This window comes from Stegostoma tigrinum, chromosome 27, assembly GCF_030684315.1.
Source record: "Stegostoma tigrinum isolate sSteTig4 chromosome 27, sSteTig4.hap1, whole genome shotgun sequence".
Classification (NCBI taxonomy): domain Eukaryota; kingdom Metazoa; phylum Chordata; class Chondrichthyes; order Orectolobiformes; family Stegostomatidae; genus Stegostoma; species Stegostoma tigrinum.
In genome coordinates, this window is record NC_081380.1 from 23647551 (window position 1) to 23663670 (window position 16120).

General features: G+C 40.7%; 1 protein-coding gene across 3 annotated transcripts in view; it reads right to left on the reverse strand.

The window, feature by feature from the left end:
- Window positions 1-16120, reverse strand: part of usp32 (ubiquitin specific peptidase 32) — a 210533-nt gene that overhangs the window by 141844 nt on the left and 52569 nt on the right. For all 3 annotated transcript variants that reach the window (XM_048557263.2, XM_048557262.2, XM_048557261.2), the window contains exon 3: window positions 1911-2016. In XM_048557263.2, the coding sequence (XP_048413220.1) occupies window positions 1911-2016 (106 nt within the window). The remainder of the gene's footprint in view (window positions 1-1910; window positions 2017-16120) is intronic.

Here is a 16120-nt window from a genome sequence, read left to right on the forward strand (position 1 = left end):
CCAATTTAAAATTATCACGAAGTGGGAGAGTGGTTAGGGTTATTTCTTTACTTGTTACAGTGTAAAATGTGCACTAAGAAACAGTTAAGGCGAAGACTATTTATCTTCTCAAAAGGGCCTGAGGGACAACATTTTCACACAAAGGGTGGTGCACATATGGAACCAGAGGAAGTGGTAGAGGCAATACAGTTACAAAGTTCAAAAGATATTTGGACAGGTACAAGAATAGGAAAGATTCAGAGTGATATCAGCCAACCAATGGGCCTAGTTCAGTTTTGAAAACATAGCTGGCATGGGCAAGTTGGACGGAAGAATCTGTTTCCATGCTATATGACTACAACTCTAAGCGCAAGGAGGATCAAGGTCATGAGAAGAAAGCAGGGGAATTGGTACTGGACAGCTCTAATGAAGAGCTAACACTGAATGATTAGCTCTGCTGAAAATTTCTACGGTTAATGAATTCCAATGTTCCCAGTGGATTGACCCTAAAAAGAAAGCAAGATAGAATGCAGTACCGTAAACTTTTTATTATCTGGCACCAATGGGTGCTGATTGATCAAATATTTTGAATTGCCAAGAGGACCACATGATCAATGTAAAAACAACGATCAAGTAATAGATAGGTAATGGAGGGGTATACACATCACTGTTCTACCTTATTTGCAGCACAAATCATTTAAATAATAACACAAGTTTGTGTAATTGGACAAAATACTACAGTCAACTTTGTGGTATATAATTTTGCCAGTTTATCAGGAGTGTCAGTTCATTAAGGTGTTGGTGAAAACAAAGTTTGCAGTGCTTCACTGCATAGTTTGCTAACGTGTTTTGGAAATTAAGCTCCCAAAGTTGAGATTTATTGTTAAGTAACTAATTACCTACTTTGTTGAATATCTTGTGTCCATCTACACAGAATAGATACTTCAGACACACATCAGTATTAAGTTTTGTTGAATGGAAAGAAAAGGGAAATGGAATTAAACACTTGCTTTTCCAAAAGGTACAATGATTCACAAGACAGAAAAGTGAGGCCAGGATAAGTGTAGTCTATTTCCATGAGAGACAGAAGGCCAAGCTTTTATCCGGAAATGGAAAGATAGATAGATTCTCAATGGATTGAAATAATGAATTGCAAAATATTTTGGCAAAATTCAAATCTCAAATTGCCAACATTTTCAAAGCACATTTCATCACACCATAACCCAACACCCAAAATAGCAACAATGTGGATTCAGCACATTGGAAGAGATCTTTAGACTTTTTGTAAACTCAACATTCTATTTCATGCTGCAAACCTTTAACCAATAGGCTTTCCAAATGTTGGCTCTTGACTCTTTGAAAATGCACATTTAAACGCAAAGCCGCTTTACGATTTGGGTGTCTTTGTGCCAAATATAATTGTCTATTTGCATCACATTATCTGACACTGGGGTACAAGTTCTATATTCATTCAAAACAGTGAAATCACAGTGATAATTGAAATAATTTATAATTCTATCTTCTCTCAACATCATTTTCCAGCTTATTATGAAAAGTATAAATTTGGTGCATGTGTAGAAGTTGGGCAAAAGGGTCTTGAGTTGCTGTGGTAGTGTCCCTATCCCTGGGCCAGAAGGTGCAGGGTTTAAGTCACATTTTCTAATTGAACGAGTTGATTTAAAAATAATTAGATGCAGCACAATATTGACAGCTGAATATTAATAAATGGCTAATTACAACTGGAAATATTCATTGTATTTTCATATTTATTCATGTTGTCCCAAACATTCAACTTTCTGAAGCACTAAATTCCAGCACTGCACAAGTTACAAACCAGGGGATGATTCCAATAGAAAATAATCACAACCACTGTACTTTTTAACCTGCTGACATTTTCCCTAAACATATGATAATGATTATAGAGTACTCACACTTTGCTTTTTCTTCATCTCTTCCCCTTGTCAGGAGGACCAGCCCCACTATCAGGTTATTAAAATGAAGACCTTTTGATGTTCCACCAAATGAATGATAGATGACCTACAGAAATAAAAAAAAATTCAAAATTTACTTTGCAGATTCTCCTCTAAATACTACACAGACAATTTTTAAACATTCTATACAAATCTAACTATCACCGATACAACTTTGTTTTTAAATATTAATCCTTGGCTATGATCATTATCATGGATTGCCTTTAAAAACATGCCTCAATACTTGCAGGTGGAATACGTTCTCCATCCCAACTGTGGTCTACCATAACTGATGAGATGACATTCTCTGAAAACTTCCAGTTAAGTGCCTACATAGCAATTCAATGTGTATTGCATCACAAAAATGCTATTAAAGCATAATTACAATTCAATTTATATCTTTGGAGCACAGTACGATACATACTAGCTAATTCTCCCGATGGCAAAGTTTCAGCTACAGATATGCAGTATGCACAGCTGTTAAATACTCCATGCTCAAATTGACATGGTAAAATTCAATATTCTTTGGGAGAAGGCCCTTCAGGCAAAACATTCTTCAGAGATACATTGTTACTCCATAAAATCATGAATTAAATCTAATTAGATTTCAAATAATTACAGACCACGCTATTAACCAGGTTGTGTGCAAAACAGGTCATCTGACTGTTCCTGAGAGACTGGGGAGGGAAGCAAACACAAAAAACACAGGGACATTGAATCATTTCCTGCTCAGTGATATCCTCTGAAAAATTCTGCTGTTAAGATTCAATGAAATCTTATGAAGAGTAAAAACATTTTAACCCTTAACAAAACTAAACTTAACAATGACACTTCAGCCAACTATCACCCAGCTTTATCTTCAACTGATACAAGGTAATTTCGGTCCTTGCTATGATTGATACCAAAAGTACCACATGAACACAGTAGATGAATCAAGCCCTGACACCAGCCCACATGTAACATTCAAAACCTGAGCTCCAAAAGATAAAAATCGAATGGAGAGAATTGCCCATCTACGACGGATAGACAAAGAGGACAACAAATCAAATCCAGTCGAGTACATCATCAGCCCTCTTTCAATCATCAATACAGCTATAGAAAAGGTTGTGAACCAACTATTAAACACAACCTACAAATAACTTGCTCAGCAATGCTTGGTGTGGGGTCGACCAAAGCTAAATGGCTCCAGGTTGCATTACATTGAGTCAAAAATGAATAGTTCAGGTTTTGATCACTAACATTTCCTCAATTACAAGGTCTGATGGTTTAACTCTATTTCTCATTCCTCAGGCAACAAATCAGTTCATGTTTGCATGCAGAACGACCTGATCAACCCTCCACAGTTTGGGCTGATGACTGACAAATCAAAAAAAAGCTTATGGGATGTGGGTATCTCTGGTAGGGCTAGCATTGCCCAAGGTTGTGGTAGTGAGCTACCTTCTTGAACCACTGCAGTTTTTGCAACATGGGTGTATCTCCAATGTTGTTAGGAAAGAAATTTTAGGATTTTGACACAGCGAGCGATGAAATGGTTACATAATTGCAAACCAGGTCGGTGTGAGACACAGAAGGGGACTAGTAAAATGGTGGTATTTGCACAGCTTCTTAGTTTGCTACGAGATATTGGTGGCCTGTTTGGATGTTGATTTTGATGGAGCATTGGACAATTGCTGCAGTGTATCTTGTAGACAGTAGACACTGCTGCCATTATGGACGATGATAGATGGGGTACTCATCAAGTGTGTCGTATTGTCATGCATGGTGAGAGCTTCTTGAGTGCAGTTAGAGCTGCAAGTGGGGGCATTCCACTACAAATCCTCTTCACCAAGTGTACAGTCACTAGGTGCATTACATGCTGCAGAATAAACATTTGTCCGGCCCTACTTCTGCAGAATTTATACACTTGCCTAGTTCTGTTTATGGTCAATAATAACCCCCAGATTGTTGACAGAGATGCAACTGAAAGTCATAGGGAGCTAATCAGAATTTTTTTGTTGGAGATTCACACCTCAAGCACAAAAGTAATAACCACATCCAACAAAACAAAACCTAATCACATTCAGTCACATTACCATGTGGATCCTTTGCCCTCAACACTCTGGGGGTCACCAGAGATCAGAAACTTAAGTAAACTCAGCAAATATATATGTGCCGCTTTGCAACAAATTCAGAGACTGGGTATTCAATACTAAGCAGAACAAGGTGGTTTCACAAAGTTTTAATTTAATCACCAACAAGGTACAAGTCAGGAAGGTGATGGAATATTCACTACTTCCTTGGTTTGATGCTACTGCAACAACACTAAGTTTAACACATTCTACAATAAAGTTGCCTAATGGAACAGCACTACATGCGACAGACTAAATATCTGCCACTTGACCACAGGTGTATTGTAGTTGCACTGTATACTGTTGGCAGGATAAACTACCAAGGCACCTTCAACCTCACCATAAATTATGCTGTAAAATAGTGTTTTCCCATAAGGTTGGAGTGACATCCACTAGCCACATCTCAAAAACCAGTATGCACCAAACTTACAAATCTCACGAATTTAAACTCTGGGGCGTTGTAAAACCTAACATGGCAGCAATAGTGCATGAAGCCCCTCTGATGCTACAGAATGATGTAGTCAGTTGAAAATTAACTTCCACAAATAGAATATAGGGAAAATATATCATGTTGCATCAATGTACTGTACTTATTGTAGGTTAGAAGAACGAGAAGCGACCTTTCTGAAATTTTACTGGGGTGGGGGTGGTGAGCTGCTTGAAAAAGGTAGAAGTTAGTGTTTTTTTTAAAAAAGAAAAAAGTGCCATTCGCTCTGGAGATGTGGACATCGCTGGCTGACCAGCGTTACTCGTAACTAATTGCCCGTGAGTGTGTCTAGGTCCGGAGGGCTTAGTTTATGACAGAGAAGGAGGAATTTCTTTCTCAGATGGTTGCGTTAAATTTACTCAGGAGGGCTGCAGAGGCTTGGTTATCAATTACATTCAACGTTCAGGTAAGATTTTTAATCAGTAACAGAATCAAAGATTATGGAGAAAAGGCAGGAAAGTGGTGCTCGGGATTACCAGCAGCTAAAGATTGAACAGGATCTCACTTCATATCGGATCAGGCTGAATCGGCTAACAAACCTACTTCTGCTATGTCATATGGTCTTAAGACGTAACATTAACTGACTGAACAATGAAGGACAAGTGAGAGTTCTAAAATTCCACAACCAATCTTATTTCCTAGTTACTTGGTAACATCCAAAACTTTTCATAAACTTTGCAAATGATATAATGTACAATAACAACACAAAGGTATGTGTTGCATTCCCATAACACCAAGACGGCCAAGCACTGCAATCACCTGAACAACTGACTGAAGTCAAGTTTTTTCTAATGGACATTGCTGGCTGAGCCAGCATTTATTGTCCATCCTTAGTTGCTCTTGAGAAAGTGGTGGTGAGCTGCCTTTTTGAACTACTGTAGTCCATGACCTGCAGGTTGACCCATAAGTCCTTAAGGGCGGAATTCCAGGATTTTACCCAGTGACAGTGGAGGAACGTGATATACTTCCAGGTCAACATGAGGGGTGGCTAGGAGGGGAACTTGCAGGTGGTTTTGTTCCCATGTATTATTGTCTGGCATTTGGAGGACATGAATATTACTTGCCACTTGCCAGTCCAAGCCTGGATATTGTTCAGATTTTGTTACATTTGAACATGGACTACTTTAGTATTAGAGATGCATCAAATGGTGCTACACAATTGGCAATCAGCAGCAAATATCCCCAATTCTGTCCTTATGATAGAGGGAAGGTCATTGATAAAGCACCTGAAGATGGTTAAGCCTAGGACACTGCTGTAGTTCACGAGGTCAATTCCTGGAATGGCAGGACTATCATATGTTGAAAGATTGGAGCGACTGGGCTTGTATACTCTTGCGTTTAGAAGGATGAGAGGGGATCTGATTGAGATGTATAAGATTATTAAGGGATTGGACACTGTGGAGGCAGGAAGCATGTTTCTGCTGATGGGCGAGTCCAGGCCCAGAGGACACAGTTTAAAAATAAGGGGTAGGCCATTTAGAACAGAGTTGAGGAAAAACTTCTTCACCCAGAGAGTGGTGGATATATGGAATGCTCTGCCCCAGAAGGCAGTGGAGGCCAACTCTCTGGATGCTTTCAAGAGCGAGCTAGACAGAGCTCTTAAAGATAGTGGAATCAAGGGTTATGGGGATAAGGCAGGAACAGGATACTGATTGTGGATGATGATCCATGATCATAATGAATGGTGGTGCTGGCTCGAAGGGCCGAATGGCCTACTCCAGCACCTATTGTCTATTGTAGTGAACACCTGGAGAGATATCCTGGAGTTCAGATGACTGACCTGTAACAACTGCAACCATCATGCTATGTGCCAGGTATGACTCCAACCAGTGGAATATTTGCCCCCAGATAGCCATCAATTCCACTTTTGCTAGGGCTCATTGATGCCACACTTAGTGGAATGTTGCGTTGATGGCAAAGGCTGTCACTCTCACCTGACTGAAATTCAGCTCTTCTGTCCATGCTTGAACCAAGGCTGTAATGACATCACAGGCTGAGTGGCCCTGGTGGAACCCAACTTGGGCAGCACTAAGCAGTTTCTTGTTAAGCAGATACTGCTGGATAGTACTGTTGATACTGTTGACTTTACTGATGATCAGGAATAGACTGATGGGACAGAAAACAATCCAGTTGGATTTATTTCAAAGATAATAGGAACGGCAGATGCTGGAGAATTTGCGGTAACAAGGTGTCTTTACCACAGCATGGATACAGGATCAGTTGTTAATTTTAAGTTTGACATAGATTTTTTTTTGTTAAGTGAAGTTGTAAAGGGTTATGGGCTAAAGGCAGGTCTCTGGAATTAAGGCACAGATCAGCCATGATCTCAGTGAAGGGCTGAATGGCCTACTCCTGTTCTTGGATTCCTTACTGCAAATACAAAAAGTATGCTTCCCCAAAATAATGAATACACATGTTTAGACTTATATGTTTTTAATGGTTAATAAAACGTGAGGCTGGATGAAGACAGCAGGCCAAGCAGTATCTCAGGAGCACAAAAGCTGACGTTTCGGGCCTAGACCCTTCAGAGAGGGGGATGGGGTGAGGGTTCTGGAATAAATAGGGAGAGAGGGGGAGGCAGACCGAAGATGGAGAGAAAAGAAGATAGGTGGAGAGGAGAGTATAGGTGGGGAAGTAGGGAGGGGATAGGTCAGTCCAGGGAAGAGGACAGGTCAAGGAGGTGGGATGAGGTTAGTAGGTAGGAGATGGAGGTGTGGCTTGGGGTGGGAGGAAGGGATGGGTGAGAGGAAGAACAGGTTAGGGAGGCAGAGACAGGCTGGGCTGGTTTTGGGATGCAGTGGGGGAAGGGGAGATTTTGAAGCTGGTGAAGTCCACATTGATACCATTGGGCTGCAGGGTTCCCAAGCAGAATATGAGTTGCTGTTCCTGCAACCTTCGGGTGGCATCATTGTGGCACTGCAGGAGGCCCATGATGGACATGTCATCTAAAGAATGGGAGGGGGAGTGGAAATGGTTTGCGACTGGGAGGTGCAGTTGTTTATTGCGAACCGAGCGGAGGTGTTCTGCAAAGCAGTCCCCAAGCCTCTGCTTGGTTTCCCAAGTGTGCAGGAAGCCACACCGGGTACAATGGATACAGTATACCACATTGGCAGATGTACTGATTTGGTTGTGAGAAAAAAAATCAAAGTTCACTAAGCATTCCTTTTCATCTCTTAGAAAACAGACATACTTCCAAATGGCCCTTGGACCAGGAATCAGACAAAATATCCTGTTACTTCTTGTCACAATATATCACTCAGTTAACATGATACATGACGAGATAACTTTCAGACTTGTTTTGTGATTCAAGCTAAAAACTGGAGTATCTACTTTTCCTTTGGCACATTGAAAACCTCACAGGGACATTTCAGCAGTTCTTGGTTGCTTATCCCAACATAACTCAGCCTAAAGACTTTGAACACAAAAACTAATTGCATTGGTTTCAATAACTGAATAAATTAACAAATCCAGTTGTAGTCATTTTTCTTCGCAAGATTAGTTTAAAAAGCCATTTGTGTGGTATTAATTTGCTTAGCCATGCATGCCTTCCTCAGCCCTGTTCCAGCCTCCACCTGCACTATACACACACATCTTTCAAGCTCCAACGTCCAGGCACTTCAGACACCACTATCAGCATGAATATGCCCATCCCACAGGGCTGCATCTTATTAGCACATAAAATAGTCCACATACTTGCCTGACCCTCTGCTGCCACCTGTTGAATGCTCTGTCACTTTCAAATTTCTCTAATGCCTTGCGTGAATTAATTTTCTCAGTTCCCATGATGCCAACATTCTGATTCAGTCACTAGTTTCCCCTAAACAATCATTGCTACCATCTCTCAACGTTCTTGAGCACCTAATTTGGCTGATATATTCCCCACTCCTCACTAACCAAACATTTCCCTCACAGCAGAGATAATGGGAACTGCAGATGCTGGAGATTCCAAGATAATAAAATGTGAGGCTGGATGAACACAGCAGGCCAAGCAGCATCTCAGGAGCACAAAAGCTGACGTTTCGAACGTCAGCTTTTGTGCTCCTGAGATGCTGCTTGGCCTGCTGTGTTCATCCAGCCTCACATTTTACTATTTCCCTCACAGCAGTTAGCCTTTTCACATCTGGTACAAAGCCCCCATAGTCAGTTGCCTAACACCCCATGTCAGTACTGGTTTCATTGCACAGACAACTGAAGAGCTAATTTTACCAAATCATTGCATCCAGCCCAGTACTACTAATAGGACTGCTGTTCATCAACCCACTATTAATATGGCACAAAACCTACCGTGTAGTACTTCAACACAGTCATACATTAGACTTCGAAAATCCCTTGCACTTTTCCTAAACATCAACGTACAACATAGGTATTCCAACACTTCAATCAATCATTCTTCCCAAATCTGAGCACCATTTTCTCATTGTTAAAGTATCCTGATACTGGTGTTGTAATCTTCGTTGAATTTAAATAGCAAGACAATGGCTGGTTGCACTACTGCAGAGTGGTGAGCATTTACGAAACCTTCATTGGTTTTCAGGATATAGGCATCAGTGGCTGTGCCAAAATTTATTGCCCAATCCCAACTGTCCTTAAGATGGAGGTGAGCTGCTTTCTTGAATCACCAGTCTACAGGTGTAGGTACACTAATGGTGGGTACCATTAAAAAGGGGAGAATGAGAGAGGCTGGATAGGTGTGCAGAAGATAATTCAAACTCAAATACATTGCAAATCGAGATTATACTCACATTTCATAGGTCTAGAACATCTCTGCCTTCAGGTAGTTCATGTCCCTCCCTCCCCCACCTCATCCCACATGTGCTTGAGAGAATAAATATTGTTAATATCCATGTTACAATCTCCCAAAAGCTGTTCCCGTGACACTTATTACAAAATTAGCTCTAAGTGTCCTGGAACCCTAACATCCCAGCACCAATTTTTCAATTTCGACCTTTCTGTTGGTTGCACAGGGTGTATTTCCATTTTTTCCATTCAGAAGACAGGCTTGCCATTGCATCTCAAGCAGATGAATTAATAAGGAGTGTTAGAAAAATCTGGTAATAGAAACTAAGACTTTTCCATATGGCACAGATATGAGAGATTTATATTAAGAGCAGATTGGCAGCTAAAAATATTTGTATCAGCTCCAATAGTATTACACCAGAACTTCTCGTCAAATTTAGATTATCCAAAACTGGGAACCAACTCACCAGGGACCTCTAAGGATGCAATCAGTTGAGAGGTACTCTTTATCTACCTCTCAAGGTTGGAGAAATGAAAAATGAATTGGAGGCCATTATTTAACAAGAATGCAGCTGGGGGGAGGTGGAGGAGGTGGAGACTTAGTTATTTTCTCTGCTAGCCAGTCATAGAAAATAGTCAATAAAATAATGCATAAGTCCCTGAAAGGAACTCTGCAAAGTTACATTTTTTAACAAGTTAAAAGCACAGATGAAGCAGCAATGAACAAATTGCAAAATGTTCCTTCTCATGTCTTGGTCTCATCTCCAAAAGGAAGTTTATGTTCATGTAATTTAAAATAACAAGGACTGTAGCTGTCCATATGTCTGCTTTGGGCAAGCAAAAAATCTACTAGTATTAGAAACAAATATTAGAGAAAGAAAGCTAAGATTGAAGATATAATAAAACAAAATACATGGTCATTCAAATCTATCTCAATCAATGGCCAGTCATTAAAGTTAACAAAGATAATAGAAGTAGGAAAGGAAATCCCATATTTTTACATCAGTTTAGACTTTCTCATCTGAGATAAATGAATCGTTTGCTGAGCTTACCAGCCAATCATGCCCACATCTCATTAATGATGAAAAAATGTCAAGTGTGACTGCCATCACACAGTGGGTGCTGGTGAAGTCAAGGGCATTGTGTAATTATAGTTAATAACTTGGACAGTCATTTGCTAGGGGTGGTCAGAGGATTGTCTCACTACAGTTCTGGGAGAAGACTGTGATCAGTCCTGCAGGTCTAGTGCAAACAATCAGGGAATTTTTGGCATGTCAGACAGGATGCCATATGGGGATCGATCATCGATCAGGGCTATCCGTCCAAGTAGGTCAGCAGGCCAGAAAACTCAGTTCTGGCAGTCAGTGGAATGACAATCAAGACAGGTTATTAAAGACACCATTGTAGTAGGAAAGTGGGTGAACTCAATGTTGCTTGATGTAGGGCAACATGGCCAGTATATTACGTTGTACTGTGTCTTCCTGTTGTTGTTCTGTAGGCATCGGTGGATGAAGTTGCAGGGATATCCATTTAAAGCAAGAATCTTGTCTAAGTGATCTTCCTTTTTCCTGCGTAGTTCTGGAGTGTTGCTGTGTGTCCTGGCCCATTTAAATAGTGTCCTAATGCAGCTTGGTTTGTGGACGTTGGGGTGGTTGCTGTGGAAGTTGAGGATTTGATCCGTATGGGTTGCTTTTTTGTATACTGAGGTTTGGAACTCTGTTTGTCAATTGCTTTACTTTAACGTCCAGAAACGGAAGAAGTTGATTGTTGTTTTCTTCTTTCCTTGTGAATTCAATCCCTGTGAATATGCTGTTAATGAGGTGGTGGGTTTCTTCTAATTTGTTGCATTTAATAATGATAAATGTGTCATCTATGTGCTGAGTCCACAGTTTAGGTTCAATGTGGGGGGAGGGTGGTGTGTTCCAGTCTTTGCTTGACTGCTTCTGCGATGAGTCCTGAGATGGCTGGCCCCATTGGTGTACTGTTGATCTGTCTGTATATCTAATCATTAAAGACAAAGTGCGTGGTGAGGCAGAAGCCTAGTAATGTAAGTATGTTGTCCTTGTTGATGTAGTTGCTGGTCTGTATTGCTGTTTCCTCTGGTAATGTGGTCACTGTTTCTTCAGCTAGTGGGACGTCTATTAATGTGAATAAAGCTGTAATGTCAAAGGATGCCATAATCTCATCGTCGCTGATTTTTAAGTTCTTAAGAGTATTGAAGAAATCTTCAGTTGAGTGCATAGAAAGGGATGATCCATCTACTAGGCGTTTCCATTTCTGTTGTAAGTCCTTGGCCAACTTGTGAGACGGTGTGCCCGTTAGGGCAACAACAGGTCTGAGAGGGATGTCTGGTTTATATACTTTACGCAACCAATAGAAGCTGGGCGGGTGGGCCGGGGGAGCAGGAATTTGTTTGAGCCTTCTGTTTTCATTCTCAAAGTCTGTCTTGGTTATCTGTCCTGCATTTAATAGTCGCTTCAGTGTCTGGGTGATCTTATTACCTAGCTTATTACTTAGCTTATTGGTACATGCAGACAATAAAGGCCAATTTAAGTGGGACAAGGTAACCATTGCAACCCAAGCCAAACATAGACATGCACACGAATTCCTAGAGGCACAGTTCGCCACCCATACTTCAAATCAACAAATGTACAGAATTGGACCCCATATATAAATCCATACAGATCAAAACTGGAAATAGCACTACACATCATAACAGACTGGACAGCATAAATTCCAAGCAGAGTATATTAACATCACTTCATCGAAGGCTCGACTGATGATGTCACCGAGCATGTTGGCAAAATGTCTGAACAAAAACAAACCAGCTCGGCAAGCAAGTCAACATCCTCATGTCACGGTATATGTTAGTTTGTGGTTTCCTTCCCACTACACATGCAATAATGGGCAATTCTAGACAACCAATGCTTCAACAAGTGCATAGTTAGGCTTCCAAGGACACTGCCGAAGTCCAGGAATTTCACAGTATACCAGCAGTGACGAGAACTTCCAGACTTAGCAAGTGGGAGAACAGAGAAAATAGGGCAACTTGGAGGCATGATGCATTGCTAATACAGTAAGATTAGCATAGAGCACAACAGAGCTTCTTCAATGTTGCAGAGAAAAGCCCTCCATGAAACTCAGCAAATTAGGTAATTTCTGATAAGATTCAGCCCTGAATCCTGACTGCACACAATGCATAACCCTTCAATTGATGACAATCCAGAGAATTCTTGGTTTTCTGGACTTGAATGATTTTCCTGAAATCAACAAACATTACAATATTACTAAAAGTAATGAATGTCATTTTATTTTTAGTAATTTATAATTTAACAACCTAACAAGAAGTGTTTAAAAAAAATTTCAGCATGATGTTCAGTGATTCCCCTTCCTGTTCATTACCAAGGACAAAATTCCTCAATACAAGTTTTCACTTTCCATTGACATATTTACCAGAAGTGAAACTCAGGCAAAAGTACCTCTTAACTGCCTGCTAAAGTCACCCTGCAAAATTGCCTGGGGTGTTTCTGCATCAAATCAGTCAATGGATCAGTCTAAAGTCTGAGATGCCTCGCCAGTGATGAAATAGTAACATTATCAGTTATGCGTATTAAAAATGATTTTGTCCACAAGACTGAAATTGTACCCTCTCAAAACTATTTCAACCAAAACTGAATTTCTCCTGCTTAATTCTGTGGGAACTTATGCTTATAAGTAGCTACCATTCCTCAGGTACTATCCATGTCCTTGCAGTCCACATCACCTCCTTTTTAAAATTCCTTCTCAATCTATATGTTTGGGAAGATGCCAGTCTTGTATCTACGGTTGAAAAATTTGGCTAAGTGCCCTAATTCTGGGGGACACAGTCTTTAGTACTGTTGCTGGTAACTGTTCAGAATCCATGCCTTTTGCAATATCTGGTAATGGAATATGAGGGACTGGCCTGGAACATGACTCCAAACCCAATAATTTCAAAGGCATAATGGAAACTTCCATCAACAACAAATTTGACAAAGGCAAAGATAGACCAGTACTAGAGATGACAAGTCTTCACAGTGAAGCAAACATGCAGCTTAAAGCCCATATTGGAGTTGAATACCATGTTAAGGTTCAGAGCAGCCTGGTTCAGTAAAAGCTGCTGGCCCAGAAGTGGGGTTGGATGCTTGTCAGATGATAACAGTCTGGAGCTTCCCAATGTTTAACTGGTAGCTCATCTGCATCCATGATACAATTTTGGAAAAAAAAAATCAGCTACCCACACAGAGACAGAAGGATTGAAAGAGGAGAACTTGTGGGTAACTGGCGATGAGTATCATCAACATATGTTGAACTGATACCATGCTTTCAAGTAATATCAGTGGGCAAAGTAGGTAACTAATCAAGTAGCAAGCATCAGAACAAACTTCAGGGAGCTGGCAAGCAATAGCACCACTGCAGTTCCTCTGATACTTGGATTGTTAAGAGTGGAACTGAGAAAGGTCAGTATCTCTTAGCAGTACATCAAAACCAAATTGCTGGAGGAAGGTGGTACAATCAGTTGATTAAAATAAAAAGAGGGGGACAGTGCACCATAGTCACAATTAGAAATGTACAAAAGATGAGGCTGAAGCATTCGCAACAATTAGTAACCAGAAATGCTAAGTGAATGGATAATTCTTTTACACCTTTTCCTGAGGACCCCAGCATTATAGATGCAAGGTTTCATCCAATTTGATTCACTCCCCATGATATCAAGAAAGAAGCAAATGTTCTGAATAATGCAAAGGCTACAAGCACTGACAACGCTCCAACAATGCTACTGATGTGCTCTCCAGAATTTGCCAGTCATCTAGACAAGACGTCAATGTAAAGCTATAATGTTGGCATTTAGCTGGTAATGTGGAACATTGCCCAGCTAAATTCTAGATGCAAAAAGCATGACAATCCCAATCTGGCCAATTAGCACTCCATCAGTCTACTCTTGCTGATCAGTAAAGTGACAGATCAGGTCATCGAATGAATTTTCAAACAGTGTCTGCTTCACACTATCCTGCTCACTGATATTCAGTTTTGTTCTGCCAGGTCACTCAGTGATCATGATCAATTTTGTTTTAAATATGGGCAAAACATCTGAATTTTAAAGGGGAGGCTAGAGTGACTGCCTTTGACCAAATGTGACGTCAAGGAGCCCTCATAGTACTGGAGTTAATGGGAATCAGGAAGGGAAAAAAAACTTGCCACTGGTTGGGGTTATACCTATACCTACTAAAAGAGAATATGATTGTGTCAATCAAGTCAGCTCCAGAACATCTCTGTAGAAAATCCGCAGGATAGTGTCCTAAGCACAGCATCTTCAATAATGACTTGTTCTCCATCATGAGATGACACGTGACTCTTCATACAAAAAAGCGGTCCCTGTCCAAATGCAGCAATAATTGGACAATCTTAGATTGACAAGCAGCAATTAACATTCAAACCACATTTGTACCAGGCAACAGTCATCTGTAATAAGTAATTTAACAAGCTTCCTTTTGACATGTCAATCTCATAAACATCACTGAATTAGCCTAAAACAGCATCTTGGGTGGGAGTGTTGGGGTTTTGCCGGGGGGGGGGGGGGGGGGGGGGGGGGGGGGGGGGGGGGGGTCATTGCCACTGGCTACAACCTGAACTACACTAGCCATATAAAAACAGTGGCTACAACAGCAGATCACTGACTATGGATCATGACTCCCCAAATCCTATGCACCACAAGGCATGAGTCAGGAGTGTGATAGAATATTCTTTAACTTGCCTGAGTGAATACAGCTATGAAAAACATTCAAGATTGATATTATCCAGGACAAAGTAGCTTGATGGCACAGCCAGCATTAATAAAAAGACTTTTGCTCCATCAAGTCAGATGTTTGCTACTGAGTCCAGATACTGAAGCAGTTCATGCCCAAATGCAGCAACATCAGGGCAAATTCAGTATTGGACTGAAAAGTGACAACAAATACTTGCACCAGATAAGCACCAGGCAAGTACCATCTCCAACAACAGCATCTAACAATTGTCTCTGGGCATTCAATGGCATTACCACCACTGTCAGTACCCTGTGAACTACCAGTGCCCAGAAAGTGAACTGGACCAGCCATATAAATACCATCACTGCAATAACAATCCAGAAACTAAGAATTCTGAGAGAAATTAGTCACCTCTCAACTCATTAAAGCCTGTACACCATCCACAAGGTATATATTAGCAATGTAATAAAATACTTTCCATTTGCCTGGTTAGATTTGCGTCAAGAGGCTCATCATCATCCAGGATGAAAGCAGTCTACTTAATCAGCATCCCTCCCACTACCGTGAACATGCACTCCCTGCACCACCAGCACAGTGGCATCAATGTGTACTGTTCACATGATGCAGTGATGCATTTCACCAATGTTCCTTTGATAGCTCTATCTAAATACACAACTTCTAGCAGATTGGAGGACGAGGGCAGCAGACACATGGGAACACCACCAAATGAAAGTTCCCCTTCAAATCAAAAACTACGATGAACTCTATCAATTTCTTCACTGTTGCTGGATCAAATCATGGAACTTCCTTTCTGACAGCACTGCATTTTAAAAACAAATTAACCTATTTTTCTAATCAAACTGTTCATAAATGTTATTACACACCTCTGGAGCAGGTCGGACTTAAACCTCAGTTTCCCAGTCCAAGGAGAGGAATACCATCACTGCACAAGAGGATCTGAAACTGCCACTAGATTAGCCACAGTTGTTCAAGATTTCAACAGCAATTAGGGATGGTCAACAAATGCGGCTTTGCCAGTCATAACTACATCCTGTTAACCCAATTAATGCCTGC